Consider the following 18,774-nt stretch of genomic DNA (forward strand, 5'->3'; position numbering starts at 1 on the left):
AACTTTTGAAGAAGCTTAGTTCAAGAGTGAACCTTTGTTTCAGCATTTGAGCCCACGGTGCTGAAAGTGGGTAACCAGTGAGTATCCTCATTGCGCATGGCACAAGGCAACACGGCTGCACTCAAGTGATAAAATGCAAATCTGCCGTTATCTGAGGACTACCTCAACCAAGGACGGGAATACTGCTTTTCCTCAGCCAAATGGAAAACCATAATGTCTTATTTCATCTGCTGCCCTTCTTAGACAGCGGTGAGAATGTACTTTAGTCTCACCACAGCAGTGATCATCTCATTTGCACTGATAGGATGCAATGTGCAACTAGCGTCCACATGAAAGCCGCAGCTCCACACTTCTCCAGACCGAGCAAGCATGAGGATAGATTACTTTATTTGAGAACGGGAAAGGGGGCTTTCCTGCGACACATACATCTGTAACTTGCAGAATTTCGAGCCTCATTGTGGTCTTTTGTATAGATATATTTTGGTGCAGGGGATACTTCTACCACTGCTTGCATTTTGCACAAAGGAGCGTTGCGCGCGTCCGTTTGGATTTAAGCTGCAGTCCACTTGTCACCAACTGCAATGCCACAACTGTGAGAGAAAATGCATTTATCATGAACCTGTGCGCCGGCAGCTTTTTATCATGAACTCTTCAGTGGATCTACAGACTCATATCCACAAGTGGAGCGTTTTGCTTTTCCGCCTTTCTGCCACAGATAATATCACTTCACAACTACAATGGGACAACGTGGAGGGCTAACTGGAGGAAATGTTGCCCGTAGAAGTCCAGTGAGAGAGCAGGACTGTGACTTCCCGAGGACACCTGCAGACGAGTGAATGCCGTCTCTGGTGTGGAGCTTGTCGCTGTCCGACGCGCGAGTGGTGCTGAAATTTGGATGATGCCTGCAAGACTGCAAGACTGCCGCTCCCTGCACTTCAACGAGGACAACGGCCGCTTCGTGCTGCTCGCCATCCTCATCATACTGTACCTGCTGTGCGGCGCTGCGGTCTTCTCGGCCATAGAGAGGCCCTCGGAGCTGCGGGCTCACGGCCGCTGGAACGGGACGCTTCTCAACTTCAGTGAGACCTTCAACATCAGCCTGCAGGACCTCAACTCCTTCCTGCGGGAGTACGAGGCTGCCATCGCCGCCGGGATCCGGGCTGATGCTCTGAGGCCACGATGGGATTTTACAGGGGCTTTTTATTTTGTTGGAACTGTGGTGTCGACTATAGGTGGGTGATCTATGCAGCATTCACTGATTCCCCTGACCCTTTGGGCCATTTGGTTGCAGGCATGGTGTCATCTAAATACTTGGTGAAAAACATGTATTTTATTCCATGTAAACCACATGTAGCCTGAAGGCTTATAGATAGAAAATAAACTCCAAGAATGCATAATAAGCAGCTCACACCATTGAGACAGTAATTGTTGGATCTTTTGTAGGAGTCTAGGTAGCCTCCGATCATATTTGGGACCTCGTGCACTGAGAAAGCCACATTCGAGACAAATAAGTTGGAGAATGGTTAATATTAATGGGTCTTCTGTTTGTTAAATAATCATCTCATTACTGACAGTCTGGATGACAAAAGGACTGGTGCTGCCATCCCTGTAGGCTGCTTTCTTTCCACTGGCTTTCATACAGAATAACAGATTAACATTTTTTTGTTTTTTGTGTTACATTTTGGCTGAGGGACTTTGGCGAGGGGCGGGGGGAGGGGGGGGGCGCATCTGACTTGCTTGCCAGGAATGGCAAACTCATCCCTGGCCATAGGACAGCACCCATGGGTGCAGTCTTTTTTTTTGTTGTTGCCACATTTCCATTCAAACCAACAGGAATGTCAATGAGAAGCCCCGTCTGCTCCCCCCATTTAACATTTGCTTGTGCAATAGGTCAGAAAAGAGCAAGTGTCCCTCGCAGGGCACCCTGAGGGCCAACGGTGTGGTGCACTGCATGCCTGATGGATCCAAACACCCACTAACCCCTCTGCCCCTCCCTCGCTGACAGAGAGCTACAGCAGTGAGTGTAAGAGTGTGAATGGGTGATCATGCAAATGAACACTCTCCCAGTAATCATTTGAGCTGACAGGAACTGTCCACCTCTGACCTTGCCCTCAAGACAAACACACACAGTAATGCCCCCTCCTATTACTTGGAAACTGTGGTGAGGGGAGTAATAAGGAAAACTGATGGCTGTATATGTGTGCGCAGGGAGAATTGGATGCACATGAGCAGGAAACCTGTCAGAACTTTATTTACTGTAGACCTGTCATGAGAGCTTTGCTTGCTCTTCCACCTTCTGCTCTCAGATATACAAATGCAGAGCTCCCAGGGAGCCCCTGCACTCACCTCACCCACTCACATGGAGGGGAACCACAGCAGCTGTGTTTGTGTACATGTCTGTGGCAGGTTGAAATCCTTTGTGCTCCACTTGTCAGCAGCGCAGTCTTCCCCCGACAAGCAGATCATATAAACTGACTCATGGAAAAAAAGGGAGAAAAGGGTGAGATGTCTGTCTACAGTATTTGTCTTTTCTTCTGCTCGTATGTATTTCTGTCTGGATTTCCATCTCCCTTTGATCTCCAACCCCCCACTCCTTTGGCTTGTGTGCTACTTTTTCTACATGCTTGTGAGCCGGTGATATAAAAGGAATTTGGAGGCCTCCCCACACAACTCTTTATCAGAGTGGCATCCCCCTGCGCACTCTAGACACTCCGCCCAACCACTTCCTGCTCTCGGACTCTGCTGTGGCAGAGGCTTCAAATCAGCAGTGACACTTTGCTCCCCTTGATGTGCCTCCACAATATTGCTTTGAAGAATGGAAGTGAAGCTATCCCATTTTCTAAAATATGGTCAAAATCAGCTTTGACATTCTGTCATTTACATCTTCAGGACCTTTTTTTTAACGAAACAATCTTATCACAAGGTCCACTGGATCTTCTTCTGCAAAGGGAGTTTCCAATGCGGTTGCCATGAAATTGTACACAATTTCTGAGCACTCCAAGGACATCTTGTCCATGTTGGCTTAAAAGTTGACCTAGAAAGTTTATTCCAGACCCTGAAAATTGTAGTGGACAAAAACAAACTCACCACGCTGTTCTGGCATTTTTAATCTTAACAAATAATCTTTCTCTGCAGTGGCCAGGTTGTCATGGAAATGTCTCAGCTGGCAGGCAAAAGGTTAAAATGCTGTTTCCAAGGTCAAGAATCAGCTTTCAACTCAACATTTCAGCCATGCTGGTGGCTCTAGGGATAGCAGAGTCAGTCTGTTGGTTGGTAGGTCAGTTGGTTGACCACTTTGTTCTAGAACTATTGGATGTACCGACTACCAGCAGGTCAAAGTTTTCCTGTAACACATCTTAACATGTTAAAAATGGATTGTCACAAAGTTATGTACAGATACTCATGGCCCCCAGAGGATGAATCCTAATGCTTTGGTGATGCTCTGACTTTTCCTCTAGCGCCATCATTAGGTTGACATTTGTGGTTTTGAGTGAAATGTTCAGACAACTATTAGATGGATTACCTTGAAATTTGGAACAAAATTCTAATTTGTCCAATACTTTGGTTAATGACATATACCTGCAAAACTTATTACATTCCCATCAGCCTCAGATATACTTTGTCATTAGTGCTAATTAGCGAATGTTAACATGCTAAATTAAGATAGTGACCAAGGTAAACACTACCTGTTAAACACAAGGATGTGTAAGAAGAACTGGATTTGGGCCTGCCACTCAGTCTTGCTGCCAATTTGTGCCAGGGGCCACGTCGGGTACTGCAAAAAAAACTTCTAAAAGCATCATTATAAGATAAGAGACTTCTGAAAAACTGGACACTTCAAACTGCAAACTAAGTCAATAACTACCCTTTGAATTGTGAATTTCTAAACCGTGGAGATTTTATATTTGAAATATTTTCCAAGGGCCTAGAAAAAAAACTGTGTGACCCTATCCCAGTGTAAAGTCTATGGGGAGAAACACTAATGCACATGTGCAGTGGCCTGCACAACGCAGAAGCAAACCCGGAATCTAGAAAAATGTTTTGGCTTTTGCACTCAGCAAGCATTTTCATACAAGAGAGTAGGCGCCATCTAGTCTCCAGACCTAGTCTCCAGATCCAAAAATACCAATATGTTTAAGCGTCAACATTTGCCTTTCTGAGCATGTTAGCATGCTGTCTGGTGCATGGCTGCACACTCTTAGTCTTGGTTTCGTTATTTGTGTCATCTTGTTTAAGCATTGGATCCGTTGGAAGAGTTTGTTTGTGTCAGCATTCGACTCTTGGTTGTGTTGTCCTGCCCTACATTTTCCGATGCAGCTTTACTGTTTGCATGCTCGTTAAAGAGGGCACAAGAGTCCGCACAGTAAACAGAATTTCTATTAATATGAAAGCTATTTATAACCCTCAAGGCTGATTGATGGCTGACGACTGCCAATTAGGGCAGCTCTCTGTAGCCGTTTGTGAACTTGTAGGTCTCATTGTAAGTTGCTGCAATGACATTTTGGAGAAATGCTTTTAAGTTTTGAAGTGCTCCAAGGGAGAACACTTGTCTGGGAATCGAGTGTACTTCTGTCTGATCTGAGACTTTTAACTTGTTGAGTTTGAGTGGGACGAGCCAGTTAGGGCAATTAGCTGTTCAGCAGTTTTCCATGTAATATTCAGCTGCAGATCTGGATTGTGTTCTGGGCTATTTATTCCTGGGGATCTGCTCTGTCCTGCCTTGTCTTGCCCCTGGCAGACAATGCAGCTTCTAACTCCACACTCATACTCGCCCACTCAGAGAAGTCACAAAGGCAGACGAGGCAAACAGGACATTTTGACAAACAGCACAAAACAAACCCTCATGCAGTTTTATCTCTAAATGAGGCCAGTTTTAACATCCATGTAGTCCACAACTTGCAAAATGAGGAGAAATGACAGAGACTGGGCAGAGAAGAGTTAAGAGAAGATGAAATCCTGCTAAACCCTGGCTGTACAGAGCTGTGCCGCAGCAAGATGACAGGGCGCTCCTCCCTCAGGATATTCTTGGACAGGCATCGTCTCTACCAAGACACAAACCACTGACTCCAGGTTGAAATGTGATATTTTAATCAAAGTGGCCTCATTAGTGTTAACTTAATCTTTAATTTACAGTTTATATTGACACTGTAAGAGAGGTGTTTAAACAACTCAATGGTATTTTCCATTCTTTCATAGTGGCAAACCCGCAGAGTTATCATCTAAATCTGCAGTTCCCCCTCAACTTTACAGAGCGTTTTATCCTCTTTCAGCTCAGTTTTGGTTTTATTGCCCACAACTTTATTTTGGTTTACTGTCACCACTTCAAGTGACGTTGCTGCTTTCAGCAAAAACACTGTACACTACCTGCCCAGCACCAAACTATAGACACACAAAGTTAGCGACTTGCTGGTGAACATAGTGGAGCATTTATCAGCCAGATATTTCCCTTAGGAGTTGGAGTGGAGACCAAAGCCGAGCTAAAATAAGAGTGAATATAGGGCTTTCATTGCGTCACCGGAAAACATGATTCTGAATAGATGCTAATGTTGCTCTGTGCCTGCTTGTCTTGTAAATCGCAGCCTGTCCTCGCCGTTAAAACGGTCGAACATGTTGTTTGTTCATGCTGCTCATTACGACCCATATTTACATTTGTTGTTAGACCGCAGCCTCTAGTGGCTGTTTGACGGTAGCAAAGGAGAAAGTCAGGTGATGTAGTATAATGAGTGAGAAAGGACTCGAGCCCTGTGTGAAACCAAGTCAACGCTGACTTATTTAGAGTTTTAAGTTAAATAGTACTACTTACTTATGTCATGTGATTTACATAATGTATTCATTTTAACCCAAACCACAAAGTTTTCGTAACCTAACCAAGTAGTTTCGCTAACTAAAACTAACTAAACTGCTATGTTTCACAACGTTAACGATATTAATTTCATTTCATTTATTTATAAGGACAACACACATTTATCAAAATTACTGTAAATGTGACAATGTTAGTCAGCTGGCTAATTTTCAACTGAAATCCTTCAGCAAGATGTTTTGAAACCTTTAAAACACATGTTTAACATCATGTGACTTACTTAATGTAGTTAAGGTCTGATACTCAAACTATATACATACATATATATTATATATTATATATATATATATCATCATATATGTTTTTTAGGGAAACGGTCATATATGTATTGTGGTATGCATTGAGAATTAATTTTGTCATTTAGGTAGACAGAGCATGACCATTATTAACATTAAAAACTTTACAGTAGCATTTGTTGCAGAGCTCATTGTAGAGGTGTTGTTGTGTACACTTCCAGTAGGTGTATTTGTCCAGTCAGTTCTGTCAAATGGGCTCAGCTTGTAGGAGTTAAGTGTTTTATACTTGACCTTAGCAACCTCATCGAGCTAATATATGTGTTTTTTTTAACCTCAGAACACAGTGCAAGAATGTAACTTCACTTCAAATTTTGCCAGAACCGGGATAGCAGTTTGAAATATGGTCTGTTATAACACTATAGTCCCGCGACCCTGTACGCAGGATAAGCGGTTGACGATGGGTGGATGGATGGATAACACTATAGTGCCTTTGTCAGGAAACAGTGTGCCGTAAAAGCCAAAACACAGTGCCAAAATGCATAATTCCTCCAATTTTGCGGAATTTGACCTTAGAATTGCTCCAGATCTTTTTTGGGATATCAAGTTAATGTGCATAAATTATTTCATTTTATAGCTCCAATCAGGCAAACCAGTGTTACCCCACAGTATGTAAAGATGCATCATCCTTCCAAATTTTGTGAAACTCAACACCTGTCCAGCAGAGTCTAGAGTCCAGTTAATGAACAATACATCTGATTTAATCCCTTCACTACAGAAGGCAAGAGAGGACATGCGTGTAATTGTTTGTCAGGTGTTGTATTCTCATTATTGCCAAATAATCTTGTAATCATTATGTAAGAATTGATTTGCTGTGATCGAAAAGTAATTACTGGAGATCAGATTCTGACATTATATATAGTTCCTAAATTGTGTTGTGATGAAGAAATTCTAATATTGTTGACTGAAGAAAAAGACAAGCTTGTTATGTCATGATCACAGGGAAAGATGAAGAAAAAAGTATGATTACCCATGCCCTCTCCCTCATTACATACTGTGCAGTGTTAGTAAACAATCAGGCCTAATGGTTTAGTTGGTGTAATCTTCTTCGTCTTCTTGTGCCAATTTAAAAAGTGCTGATTTGGCAGCAGAGTCTGACTGAGGAGCGCTTGTGTGAGGTCTGTGCAACCATTACACGCTTGTCTGACCAGGGACTATGTATCTGGGCTGAAACTGCAGAATAAATTAGTTCTCGGTACTTTACTTGCTATCCACATGGCCCTGAGGTTACAAGACAATGTCACCTCAGACTGGCAGAGCGGGCTTTTGGCATTTAAGCAGTTTGACATGTCACATGACAGACAGCGTGGATTCCTGAAGGCGGGCTGTGTTTTTGCTTTGATGTCGTGTTCTTATTTAGATTAACCGCCCGGTGCTGGCTCGCTGGGACAAAACCATCTGTGTTGTTGTTACTGTTGGTGTGTGTTATAAATGGACTTTCACAAGGTGGGTGGGAAAGGTTTGCAATCTGTGAAAGCAGATTCATCTGTGCGCGGCAATGTTTCAGACTTGTTCTTGCCTTCTGTCTCTCACTTCAGCACCATTGCGAGACTATCCCAGACAGCGCTGACTCCTGTCTAACACCTATCTGACATCTAAATGCTCTGCTGCTACCACGGTGCACTCATTTATTTGGATTCATTCATTCAATCTTTTGTAATTTCTTTAACACTCAAAACAGTGACTTTCTGTGGGACAATATTGTAGTTGCGTTACAAAATACAGCCTGCTCATACTGCACAAGCATTACATTACATAATAAGATGAGGATCACTTTACAGTTCATTTTACACAACATTTGAAGCTGGTCAGTATGACTCCCTCTCTTTAGATCTCCTGGATTGCTCTGTGAAATCACAGACTCAGGGGAAATGTCACTGTTAAAAACGGAAAACAGAGGGCCTTCAGTCACATGAAAGGCACTGGGGGTCTCTTTAGGTTGTGTGCAGTCCAGACGCTCAGCACACAGAATTGTGTCCCCATTGAAGAAGGGGAGCCAAATTGCACCATTGCTGAATATAAGGTCCATAAGACTACTTCTAAATTAAATGTGTTGCTGTGTAATATACATCATATACCTACCTTCTGCCATTTCTTTCATTCAAATGGTTTTAGTGAATTTTGGTTCACATTCACCAATCTCACCAACCATATTTCTAGCTGCAGCAGGCAGTCATTCTCAGAACCATGCAGTAAATAAAAACAATATAACAACAAGTGGTAAAATTGACAATCACTGAACTCAGCAATCACCTGCCTTAAATGTCAAAGAAATAAAAATATTATTTTCCAGATAACAAATGGCTGCTTGAAAAACATTTTATCCCACCATTTCTGCCCCTCTCACAGTTGCCCTTCTAACTGGATGATTCCTGTTCTGGAGTGGAAATGTGTGTGTGCGAACCTGCTGAGAGGCACAGACTTATAATAAATCCCTGTCTTAGTTAACTGGTGCTATACAGAATGGCTGTACGCATCTCTGCGCTCTGTCACAGTGGGTCATAAATCTGCCGTGACTTGCTAAGGCGTGTGCTCGCCTACGTACAGTAACTCACAGACTCAAATCATCATGGCCAAGTGATACCAAGATCATTTTAGAGGTCACAGCAGATTTTCCGGTCTTCTTCCTCCTCAAAGTAATTAGCATTTCACTGATTCTGCTCTTTGCACCGGCAAGGTAGAGAGGGGAAAACTCTGTGTGCTCTGACAGCCATTTTTGATTTTCTTCTGGTGTTAATATTTTGATCATCATCAGTTTCTCTGACAACCCAATTTGCGTTGGTGCTGATGTCAACGCTGACTTGCAGCTATGAGAGTTTAAACTTTCCCCGTAAGCAGAAAAGTCCCTCTTGAATCTTTTGGATCATCGGCAACCTTTGACGCAGTAAAATCACACACTTGCAGTGGCAAAGCGTCGCAATGTGGCAGAAAGGCTGCATAGCAATTCCCCCCCTGCACCAGTAGCACATTTACCTGCATTTTGGGGTCATGGCTATAGACAGTTATCAATGTTAATGTTGTTAAGCTAACAGCAAGTTGGCGAACAGTGTGATTTGGCAGCCGTCCCTCTGTCTCTTTCTGTGAAGGAGGGGCAGCTTGTGTGAGAGCAGGGAGAGGCAGGAGGACATGCTTAACGCATGAAACATACTGAAACACTATTTCTTGTATAACTATTGTAGCATATTCAAATTCATCCTCTCACACCCGCTGATAAAATTACATTTCTGTGAGCCTTGCTCAAAACTTTCTAAACAGAGCATACCCAATAACGTCATAACTCATGAGAGACAAACACGTGACTTTTGAGCCTGACCTTAGATCAGTAAGATGCTTGATCATTATGATTATATTACAAGCTGAAAGATTTGAAAGAGCACTATGTCATGCCTGAAGCTTGAGAGATCATGGACTGCACACTAGTGGTTGTCATGGCCATTGAATGTTACACATTCAAGAGAACTGACAAAACACTAGAGCTTGTTGGGCACTCATGTTGAGGTTTACGTCTGTTTGGATTAGAGGAAACAGCACTCTCGAGAAAAATGTGTTTACTTCAGTAAAACCATGTGAGCTCCTCAGTTGTCAGTGAATCCACAATGACAACTGAGCAGATCAGCTGGACTGTCTGGAGATTAACTGTTTTGCCCCCAAACAGCTCTGAGCTAATGCTTTATTTATTTCTGCCAACCAGCAAAGAATTTCAATCATTCATGTAACAGACCTACTTCTCTAACATTCATTTGGCATACATTTAGATTTTTTATAATGAAAGAATTATTATTTTCGGAAAACACCGGGATCACACGTAGCTGAATGTGCTGAAATATATATATTTTGCCAACATTCACAGATTACTTGGCTACCTCCGGGCTGGCAATCTCTGGCAGAGTCAGACAGTCTCAGAGTCATAGGAGGGCATTCAGTTAATAATAAGTAAAACATAATTTAATTGTGAGCAACAGAGCATTGCCTCCTCATCTTGCTGAGGCAGTAAGCCATGTATGATCCCCGATCAATATTGCAATTGTCAGAAGTTTAGCAGTCTCTGACAGGAATCAGGTTTTTGCACAGCCGCAAATTTCAGGGACTTCAGGGGCTTTCACATTAGCAGTAATGAAAACCCATTAAATTGAATGCCTGCTGAACCTGAAGCATTCATTTCCAGCTGGCATCTGATTCGACTGTTTTCATGTGATGGCTAAAAATCTGAAGCAGCTATGAAAGACATACAGTGCATTTAATGTAGCGTTACCATGATACAGCACGAGCACCAAATTTGTATTATATATTATACTAAACATGGGGGCTTATCCTACTGATCTGAGGGCAGCAGTGGTTCAAAAGCTCCACCTGAACAGGTGTGTTTACTTTGGGGAATAATATAAGAGGGCATTATGTAGCTGAGCTTTTATTCAAACACTGACTGGGCATACAGTAGAAGATAAAAGGACATAGCTTTTAGATCATTCAGGGAGAAGCTATTAATCTGATGAGAGAATGACTTCTCAGTCACATGAAAGGACGAAATCTGTTACCGTTTGCAGATGGACAAAATGAGGCCACTTGAATCTTAATTCTAATTAACTAGTGGATTTCATGCAAATTGGAGTCTTTTCGGTCATTTTAAAACTCTGTGAAGATGAAAAAACAGATCGAAAAATGGAGAATAAATGTTGGCACAGATCCAAAGACAATGCAGCATATTTTTTTTTTGACAATAAGTCAATACAGACAGCGGCGGCATCATCAATCCTCCCAGCTCTCTTTGCCAGTGAATTAAGTGCTGAGATACAATTTAAAACACCAGACTTGGCTCAGTTACGGAGGAGCCAAACCAATCACAAAATCTGGAAAAAATGTGTTCTAGTTTTTATTGAAGAGGTTTGTGTTGCTCTGTAGATGTTACCTTGTTACTTCTCGCAATGTGTATACCTCTGAGCTGTTGTAATTTATATTTGAATCCACCCTGTGTAATTACCTCAGTCCATTATTTCTAATTATTGCACAGCCATGTGTAGCATGCAGCACTCATTATCAATGCTTTGACATGCAGAACAGCTACCATAAAATGTATCGCCTTTATTGAGTGTGAGTGAGCTGGGTGTGAAATTCGAAACCACGCTGTTTTGCTTCTGGGTCCCGTAGAAATATTGTTGCATGTGTAGGCTTTGGGCATTTTATTTTTTAAGTATGGCCTTTGTTTATTGCGTGCCTGCAGTGCACAGACACAACAACATAGCTGCAACTTGTCATGTATGTGACCCATATTAGCATCAGATTTCTGTAAAAGTGCCGCAAAGCGTGAATGTTCCTATTATTATTCAGTCTGCCAGCAATCCTGACAGATCCTCAGCAGATGGTGTGGTGATGATGTCTCAGGTCTGGCCATGTTGATGCTTCCTCAGCCCTCTGTCCTCTCTGCAGACCCCTGCCACGCCACCCCATGACTAATTATTTCCTGTTCGTCACAGAAACACAGTCATCAGTGGGACGTGGCGTCTTCTGCTGCTGCTTAGATCAGGCCAATTTAAGACTATTCCCACTAGTGGGATGCAGTTGGTTTGACTGGGAGCTTGTTTTTTAAGCTTATTAGTTGGGGACATTGGGAGGCAATAGGAGACAGAGATTTGATTTTTGGTTTGCAAAACAGTCATATAATGGATCTTTGGGTCCATTTTCAGGCCTTTTGGGAGCTGTGTGTGTGTGGGGGGGGTGGGGTATTGTCCTCAATGACACACAGTGAACTTCAGATGCTTAGAGAGACAAGTGAAAGTACAGTGCATGCCCTTCATTCAAACATGAAAACATCACTGTGAGTCAGCCTTATAGTCACCCTTTATTCTAATGTTGGTATTCATAATGTGCTTCAAGCCACTTGTACTCTACTGTATGTTTCTTCTGTATTGTGTGTGTTCTTTAGTCACCGTCGATTATTTCTGTCTATCCATATGTTCCCTCAATTATCAGCAGAGGTCACTGACACTAAATGCAGGCTTCTCTAACAAGAGACTAAAATGTACTCAGCTTTATAATAGCTGGCCTTGTGATGCTATTTTGCAGTAAATGAATCAATATGTCTTTTTCAGGACCCTTTGTTTTATAAAAGTTGTCAATGAAGCTTTGACCAAGTATAAATAAGCTCCAAGGTGAGCTATTTGAAAACTCCAACAACTCTACTAAACATACCAAGTATTAAATAGATTATTTCATCGTTACTTTATTTTAAATTGACGATAAAATAACATATTTGCTAGTTGGACTGTTCACAAATGTTTCCTTTTAGAAATGACGGATGAGTCGGGTGATGTTACATTTACATTTACATGTTCTATAGTTTTTTCTGTCAACAATCCCATGTAAAGACCAAAACCCTTCTTCCTCTGTGTCATAGAGTCACACTGTTGCACTGGGTGACATGTTCCTTCATTAAAATGATCATGTGCACTGGAGTTTATTTTGAGTCAGTCCTGCTGCCCTAATACTCGCTAGTGCACCAAATCTGCAGCTGAAAGTTTGAAAGTTGTTAGTTGATATGATGAACTTACTAGCAAACAGTTGCTCATTTACACATCCAGCAGAGCAACATTATTATTTAATTGGAGTCATGAGTCTGGTTAGTCAGAACTGTAAAGTTGCAGTCCAGAAAACCAAAACAATCAGCCAAAAGATGCTAAAACTGAGAGCTGAGAGGAAGAGCAGAGTTGTGTGTTAATTCTCTGTGGATCATCAGTACAAGCAACACCTTTTCCATTATACATGGCCATTTGATCCATTGTTATTATCCACATTTTGATTATAGCCTTTGAAGTCTTTGCTAGGAACTAATGGGATTGAGGCTGAATGCCACAGACAGGGTTGGAAAGATGCAAAGTCTTGAGACACATTTGTTTTTTTCCTGAGATTTGTTGACTGTAACAAAAACAAAGAATATTGCCAGCCTTGTACTTTAACCTTATGGAGCATTTCCACTTGTGAAAATGGCTTAGAATCTGTGTAACTCTGCTGTGATTACATGATTCAACAGATCTTGCATATTGTCATGACAGCTCGAGGATAGTTTGAAAAGTGCACTTTATAGGTTTAGATTTAATAGCTGGTGTTAACTCTTTTGTGCTGTAGACTCTTCAGATGAAATGCACGTTGAGTGTTGTAGATTTTGTACAGAGTGGCTCTTTGTTGAAAAATGTGATTATCGATTACTGTTTTGAGGCTAATGGTCTCTTAAGTGTAGCGAATGAAATACAGGGCATTTTTGAAGTCCGTAAATACTTCTGTTAGCAACATTTTCCATAATTTGTGCTATTTGTTTGCGTCCCAACTTTACAACACAATTTAATGAGCCATTGCAATTTGCCATTGGTCTGTAATGAGTGGAGAGAGTTGGTCTAAATTAAGTCAACTCTCCAATTGCAGCTCTCCAATTGCTCCAGAGCACATGTGATTCAAACTTGAGTGCAGGTGATAAACTAAACACTTAAAATCACTACAGTCAAGTAACTATCTGTTTTTAACTTTCCCCCTATTTCAGTTCCCCACAGTCTGATAACCATTAGATCAGATTCTTCTTCTTCTTCTTTTTCCCTTAAAACTGTCAAATGGTAATTAATGGATACTAATGGCACCATTTCCATCAAGTTCCTTCTGGTTGAATCTCTAGTGTGTGATTATGTGTGCAAGCATCATTAGAGCATAACATAATTTTCTATGTTGAGCTGAGCATTCTTTATTTAATGTTAATTAATAAATATTCTCCCAGGGCTCTGTTATAATTGGATTGGCACACATATGATTTCCTGCCTTATCAAGTTCTGCTGAATGAAATGACTCATATTGTTTTCGGAGTGGAAAGAGCAGAAAGCGTTTACAGAGGTCAACGGCAGGATCATTTGTCTGGACTGCTGATTTCAGTCGCAACAATTTTGCAAAAATTGATTAAATTTTTAAAATGACAAAGTCTTTGTCTGGAAAGTCACACAGTGTTTGCATCTTGACTGTCTTTTGCTTTAATTATTGTCCTGTTTTCCCTAATGCGTCTTGACACAGTAGTCTGGAGTAATGGCTCTGAAATGCTACACTGAATCGATGCCTGGTGCCTTTTCCTCTCTTAGGTAATTTACTTGGTAATGAGAGACGGTGCCGAAGACTGTCTCTGCGCACACAGAGTAGATGTAATCTGTTTTCCCTATTATTCAGTTGGGTTAGACTTGGGCTACTAATTAATTAACTATGAAACACTGAAATAGGATTTTACTGAAGGGCTTAATTTGGGTAATCGCCGCCCCTCACCTTCCTCTAACCCAAAAGTGCCTAACTGTCCCTCACTGAACTTTGTCACTATCTTTGACAAAACCAGATAATTCAATGTCTGGTGTAAATGTATAACACCTACACAAGTCTATGTGTGTTAAGGCCATAATGTGTGTGTGTGTGGTGTGTGTGTGTGTGTGTGTGTGTGTGCGTGTGTGTGTGTGTACATGTGTGGATATGTGAGGGCTTATATTCCCTCTTGTCTCTATAAAACAATCTGTATCAATCAGTGTTGATCTAAATGACCCGGCATGTCAACAGCAAACCCACAGGAGAGTGGTTCTGAATGCGAGAGATGAGGTCAAAAAAGCCATTTTGGGTATCATAAAGGAAGTATTGTCTAGATATTGATGTCATTTATTACCTGACAAGAATGGTTATAGACAGGTTGGTGGGAAAAGGGTGGAAAACGCTGGCCTAATGCTCCAAGACAGGAGACTGAAATTGAGGATAGACATGATGAAAAAATATATTAACCTTGGCCTGGAAGTGAACTGGTTGATCTTTCAGCACGATTTATGTCGTGTATTTATTTGTTGACAAATATACCATCTGCTGTTCTGTGGATAAGGGGCATGCCATTGTGTGTGTGTGTGTGTGTTTGTGTGTTGGTGTGATTGTGTGTGTGTGTGTGTGTGTGTGTGTTAGCGTGTGCATGCATGTGTGTGCACATTGCCCCTGGGATAGAAGTATGTGTACTATTATGTGTGCAGACAAATATCATAATATAATATAATCATATGATATATACACATCGAAGTGGAAAACCTGCACATGAAAAATCAAATATCAGTAGATGAGGAGTTGTGATTAACATTGGTCAGAAAGTTTCCAAGTACATGTGTAACAGCTTACACAATGCGTACAGTAAATATATATAATGCTTATATATACATAAGTAGTTTTTTTTATGTGACTTTGCTGTACTTTGTGCTTTTTAGCATGGCTCTAGTCGTTGCAATAAGGTCAGTCGGTTAGTCCACCACTCTGGTCCAAACTATTGGATGGATTGCCATGAAATTTTGTACAGACATTCATGGTCTCCAGAAGACGTATCCTACTGACTTTGGTGATCCCCTGATGATTCCTCTAGCACCATCAAGAGGTTTACAATTTTGGTTTTGAGCAAAAGTATTGGAAGGATTGTCTTGAAATTTGGTACAGACATTCATGTCACCTCAGGATGAATTGTGAGTACTTTGGTAATCCTCTGACTTTTTATCTAGTGCCATCATCAGGTCATATTTAAATTTTTACTACACTTTGGTTATGACCAAATATCTGTAAAACTACTGACATTATCATCATCTTCAGCTGAGCTTTGTGTTTAGACCTAATTAGCAAATGTTAGCATGTACACTAAACTAAGATGGAGAACATGGTAAACATTAACGTATTAGCATTGTCATTGTGAACATGTTAACATGCTGATTTTAGCATTTACCTCAAAGTACCACTGTGCCTAAGTAGAGCCTCATAGCATGGTTGTAGACTTTTAGTCTTGTTTCTCGTGAAATACTCAATACTTTCAACTATTCTGGCATCTAAAAAGCCTTCGGATTAAACTGTCTTTGTAGGAAAAGCCCTTCTGGTTATACTGCTGCTCAGCTAATGTCCAAACCATCACCTGTAATGAGGGTTTGAAAATAGATATTACTTCATTTAAGGCATCATAAGCCAAAAAGGTTTGCAACCACTGCTATTATCCCTACATAACTATTTTGTTTCTGTCAAATATTGAGCTAAATGATCTATTCATTTTTTTTTTTTTACAGCTCCTCTTTAGTAAAAATAGAAGCCTTCTTTGTTCAGTTGTGGTGCTGGCAGAATTTATCAAATGATTTGATCTTATAGAGGAAACAATACTGTGCTCAAATACCAAGACACTCATCAGTTAAAGTTAACAGCAGAGCTCTCCTCTCCTCTCCTCTCCTCTCCCATCCTCTCCTCATAACCCTCTTCTCAGCTTGAACACTCAGTCTAATTGACTAAGAAATCAGAAGATAGCAGGAAGCCAAACCACACAGCCAAGGGCTTAGCTAAGCTTATTTCTGGCATCTTTCTCCCCACAATATAACTCATATGTCCTTCCTTTTTGCCTCTCTCACCTACAGCAATAAATAGCAGGCTACAGTAAAGACACATTCTGTATAAACAGTATCACATGGCTTTACACAATGCAAAATGTATTTAAAATATGCTATAACATTATCTGAAGTTATGTCAGTGTACTATTTAAATTTCTTGAATAAATGATAATAACACGAGACAACTTAAAATCTATGCCTTCAGTGAAGGAGGAAGTGTTATTTATCATTTCATTTATACTTTGCAAAGAGGACCTTCCAGATGGCAAACATTTTATTCTGGTTTACAGCTAATAAATGTAATGCAGGTTTCACATAGGTGGCCATTTTGTTACAATACAACATGCAACTTTATTTGCAATGCAAAACATAGTTTTTTTTTCAATTATCCCATAGTAACTTTTTTTAATCATCTTCTCTGGCCATTAGGTTGACTTTACATACACTCATCTTCCAGAGAAAGCTTACAGTCTCGTATCAGCATCAACACAAGTGATTATCCAGTATTATTTTCTGCACATTACTTGTGTGTACTCAATCCCCTCTTCTGTATATTTTTTCATTAATGGCACAAATGTTTGGGAACATGAATTAAGCCCATTTTAAAAACCTCATTTACATTTGAGGTTGCTTTTACGCATTGCTTCACTTGTCTCTAATAAGGAATATAGTTTCTTGTGAGGAAACTGAAGACGTCTTGTAGGTGAATATCTGTTTTTGGTCTCAGTAAGGGGACTAACTGTCTGACATCTCTTTTCTGCCTCTGCAGGTTTTGGGATGACAACGCCTGTGACAGTCGCAGGCAAGGTGTTCCTGATCTTTTATGGGCTTCTAGGCTGTGCTGCCACCATCCTCTTCTTTAACCTCTTCCTGGAGCGCATCATCACACTTCTGGCCGTGGTGATGAAGGCTGTGAGGGAGCGGCGAATCAGGAACAGTGGTCTACTCCCACCAGGCATCCGCCATGACTTCTCGGCCTACTCCCTGCCAGGCTGGAAGCCCTCCGTGTACCATGTGATGCTGATTCTCGGCCTGTCAGCCATCACTATATCCTGCTGTGCTTCAGCCATGTACACCCCAGTGGAGGGCTGGGCTTACTTAGACTCACTCTACTTCTGCTTTGTCACCTTTAGCACCATCGGCTTTGGGGACTTTGTCAGCAGCCAGAGCGCGGCTTACAAATACCAAAGCCTCTACAGGGTGGCCAACTTCTTCTTCATGCTAATGGGTGTGTGCTGCATCTACTCACTCTTCAATGTCATCTCTATTGTCATCAAGCAGGTCCTCAACTGGATGCTGGAGAAAATGAGTTGCTTGTTTTGCCAGCGCTGCAATAAGGCCAGCGCTCTCCTGGGCAGACGTAATGCCATCCGACCGGGCTCTAAGGGTCGCCAGAGTCGGTTTGGCCAGCCGCCTGACTCCGATGGACCTTGTGATAGTGACACTGAGGGACGCAGACTCTCAGGGGAGATGATCTCTATGAAAGACTTGGCAGCCTCTAACAAGGTGTCGCTGGCCCTCATGCAGAAGCAGCTGTCTGAGTCGGCCAATGGATATCCCAGGACAGTCTGTGGCAGCTCACGCCATAATGGTTTCTCTGGGGGGGTTGGCGCCCTCGGTATCATGAACAACAGGCTGGCAGAGACGAGTAACTCCAGGTAGAGGATGTAGTGAGACAGGAAACAAAGTATGGGAGCTCTTTATTCTCATACTGTGTAACAACCCCCCTATTGATTGCCATAGAAAAAATACAAGGCTTTTGAAATGGATTGCCAGTGTAACTTGTTATGCATGATACCTATGATTTTTTTAGGGATCCTTTTGGTTGGAATTACAAGCCTGTGGTGATAATACAGGTAATGATGGCGATGGTTTTGTTGATGAATTTAATGATGATGGCATGAAGAGAGAACCACAGAGTCAACAGGAGTTGATCTGTACACATGGGGACCACCCATCACCCATTTCATTAACCTCAAACCTGACCCAGAGCAAATCACTGAAGGTCTCTTAAATATCAGTGTTAGTCTGCAGCTGTATTATATAGTTATACACGCTTAATATATCAGACTTATACGGCTGAAATGTTGTGCTGTAAAGGAGCCAAGGGAAGCATGTAGTGCAATCTTCATAGTACTGAGGTTTTGCCAGTTTATTTGAATGTACATATTGAATGCTGATATAAACAAAGACAGGTGTAATTAATGAATGATATAGCACATCCTGA

At 41.4% G+C, this 18,774-nt stretch overlaps 1 protein-coding gene across 1 annotated transcript; it reads left to right on the top strand.

Annotated features, from left to right (window-relative positions):
• The first annotated feature begins 895 nt into the window (after positions 1-895).
• kcnk12 (potassium channel, subfamily K, member 12) lies at positions 896-18,500 on the top strand. The gene is made up of 2 exons (XM_046071062.1): positions 896-1,232; positions 17,317-18,500. The coding sequence occupies exons 1-2, from the start codon at positions 896-898 to the stop codon at positions 18,207-18,209; spliced, it is 1,230 nt and encodes a 409-aa protein (XP_045927018.1). The 3' UTR covers positions 18,210-18,500.
• Positions 18,501-18,774: the final 274 nt, after the last annotated feature.

The sequence above is a fragment of the Micropterus dolomieu genome, linkage group LG15, assembly GCF_021292245.1.
Source record: "Micropterus dolomieu isolate WLL.071019.BEF.003 ecotype Adirondacks linkage group LG15, ASM2129224v1, whole genome shotgun sequence".
Taxonomy (NCBI): Eukaryota; Metazoa; Chordata; class Actinopteri; order Centrarchiformes; family Centrarchidae; genus Micropterus; species Micropterus dolomieu.

Coding starts and splice junctions, on each gene's coding strand:
- kcnk12 (XM_046071062.1), top strand. CDS start 896: ATGATGCCTGCAAGACTGCAAGACTGCCGCTCCCTGCACTTCAACGAG. Junction 1,233..17,316: donor AACTGTGGTGTCGACTATAG/GTGGGTGATCTA, acceptor CTGCCTCTGCAG/GTTTTGGGATGACAACGCCT.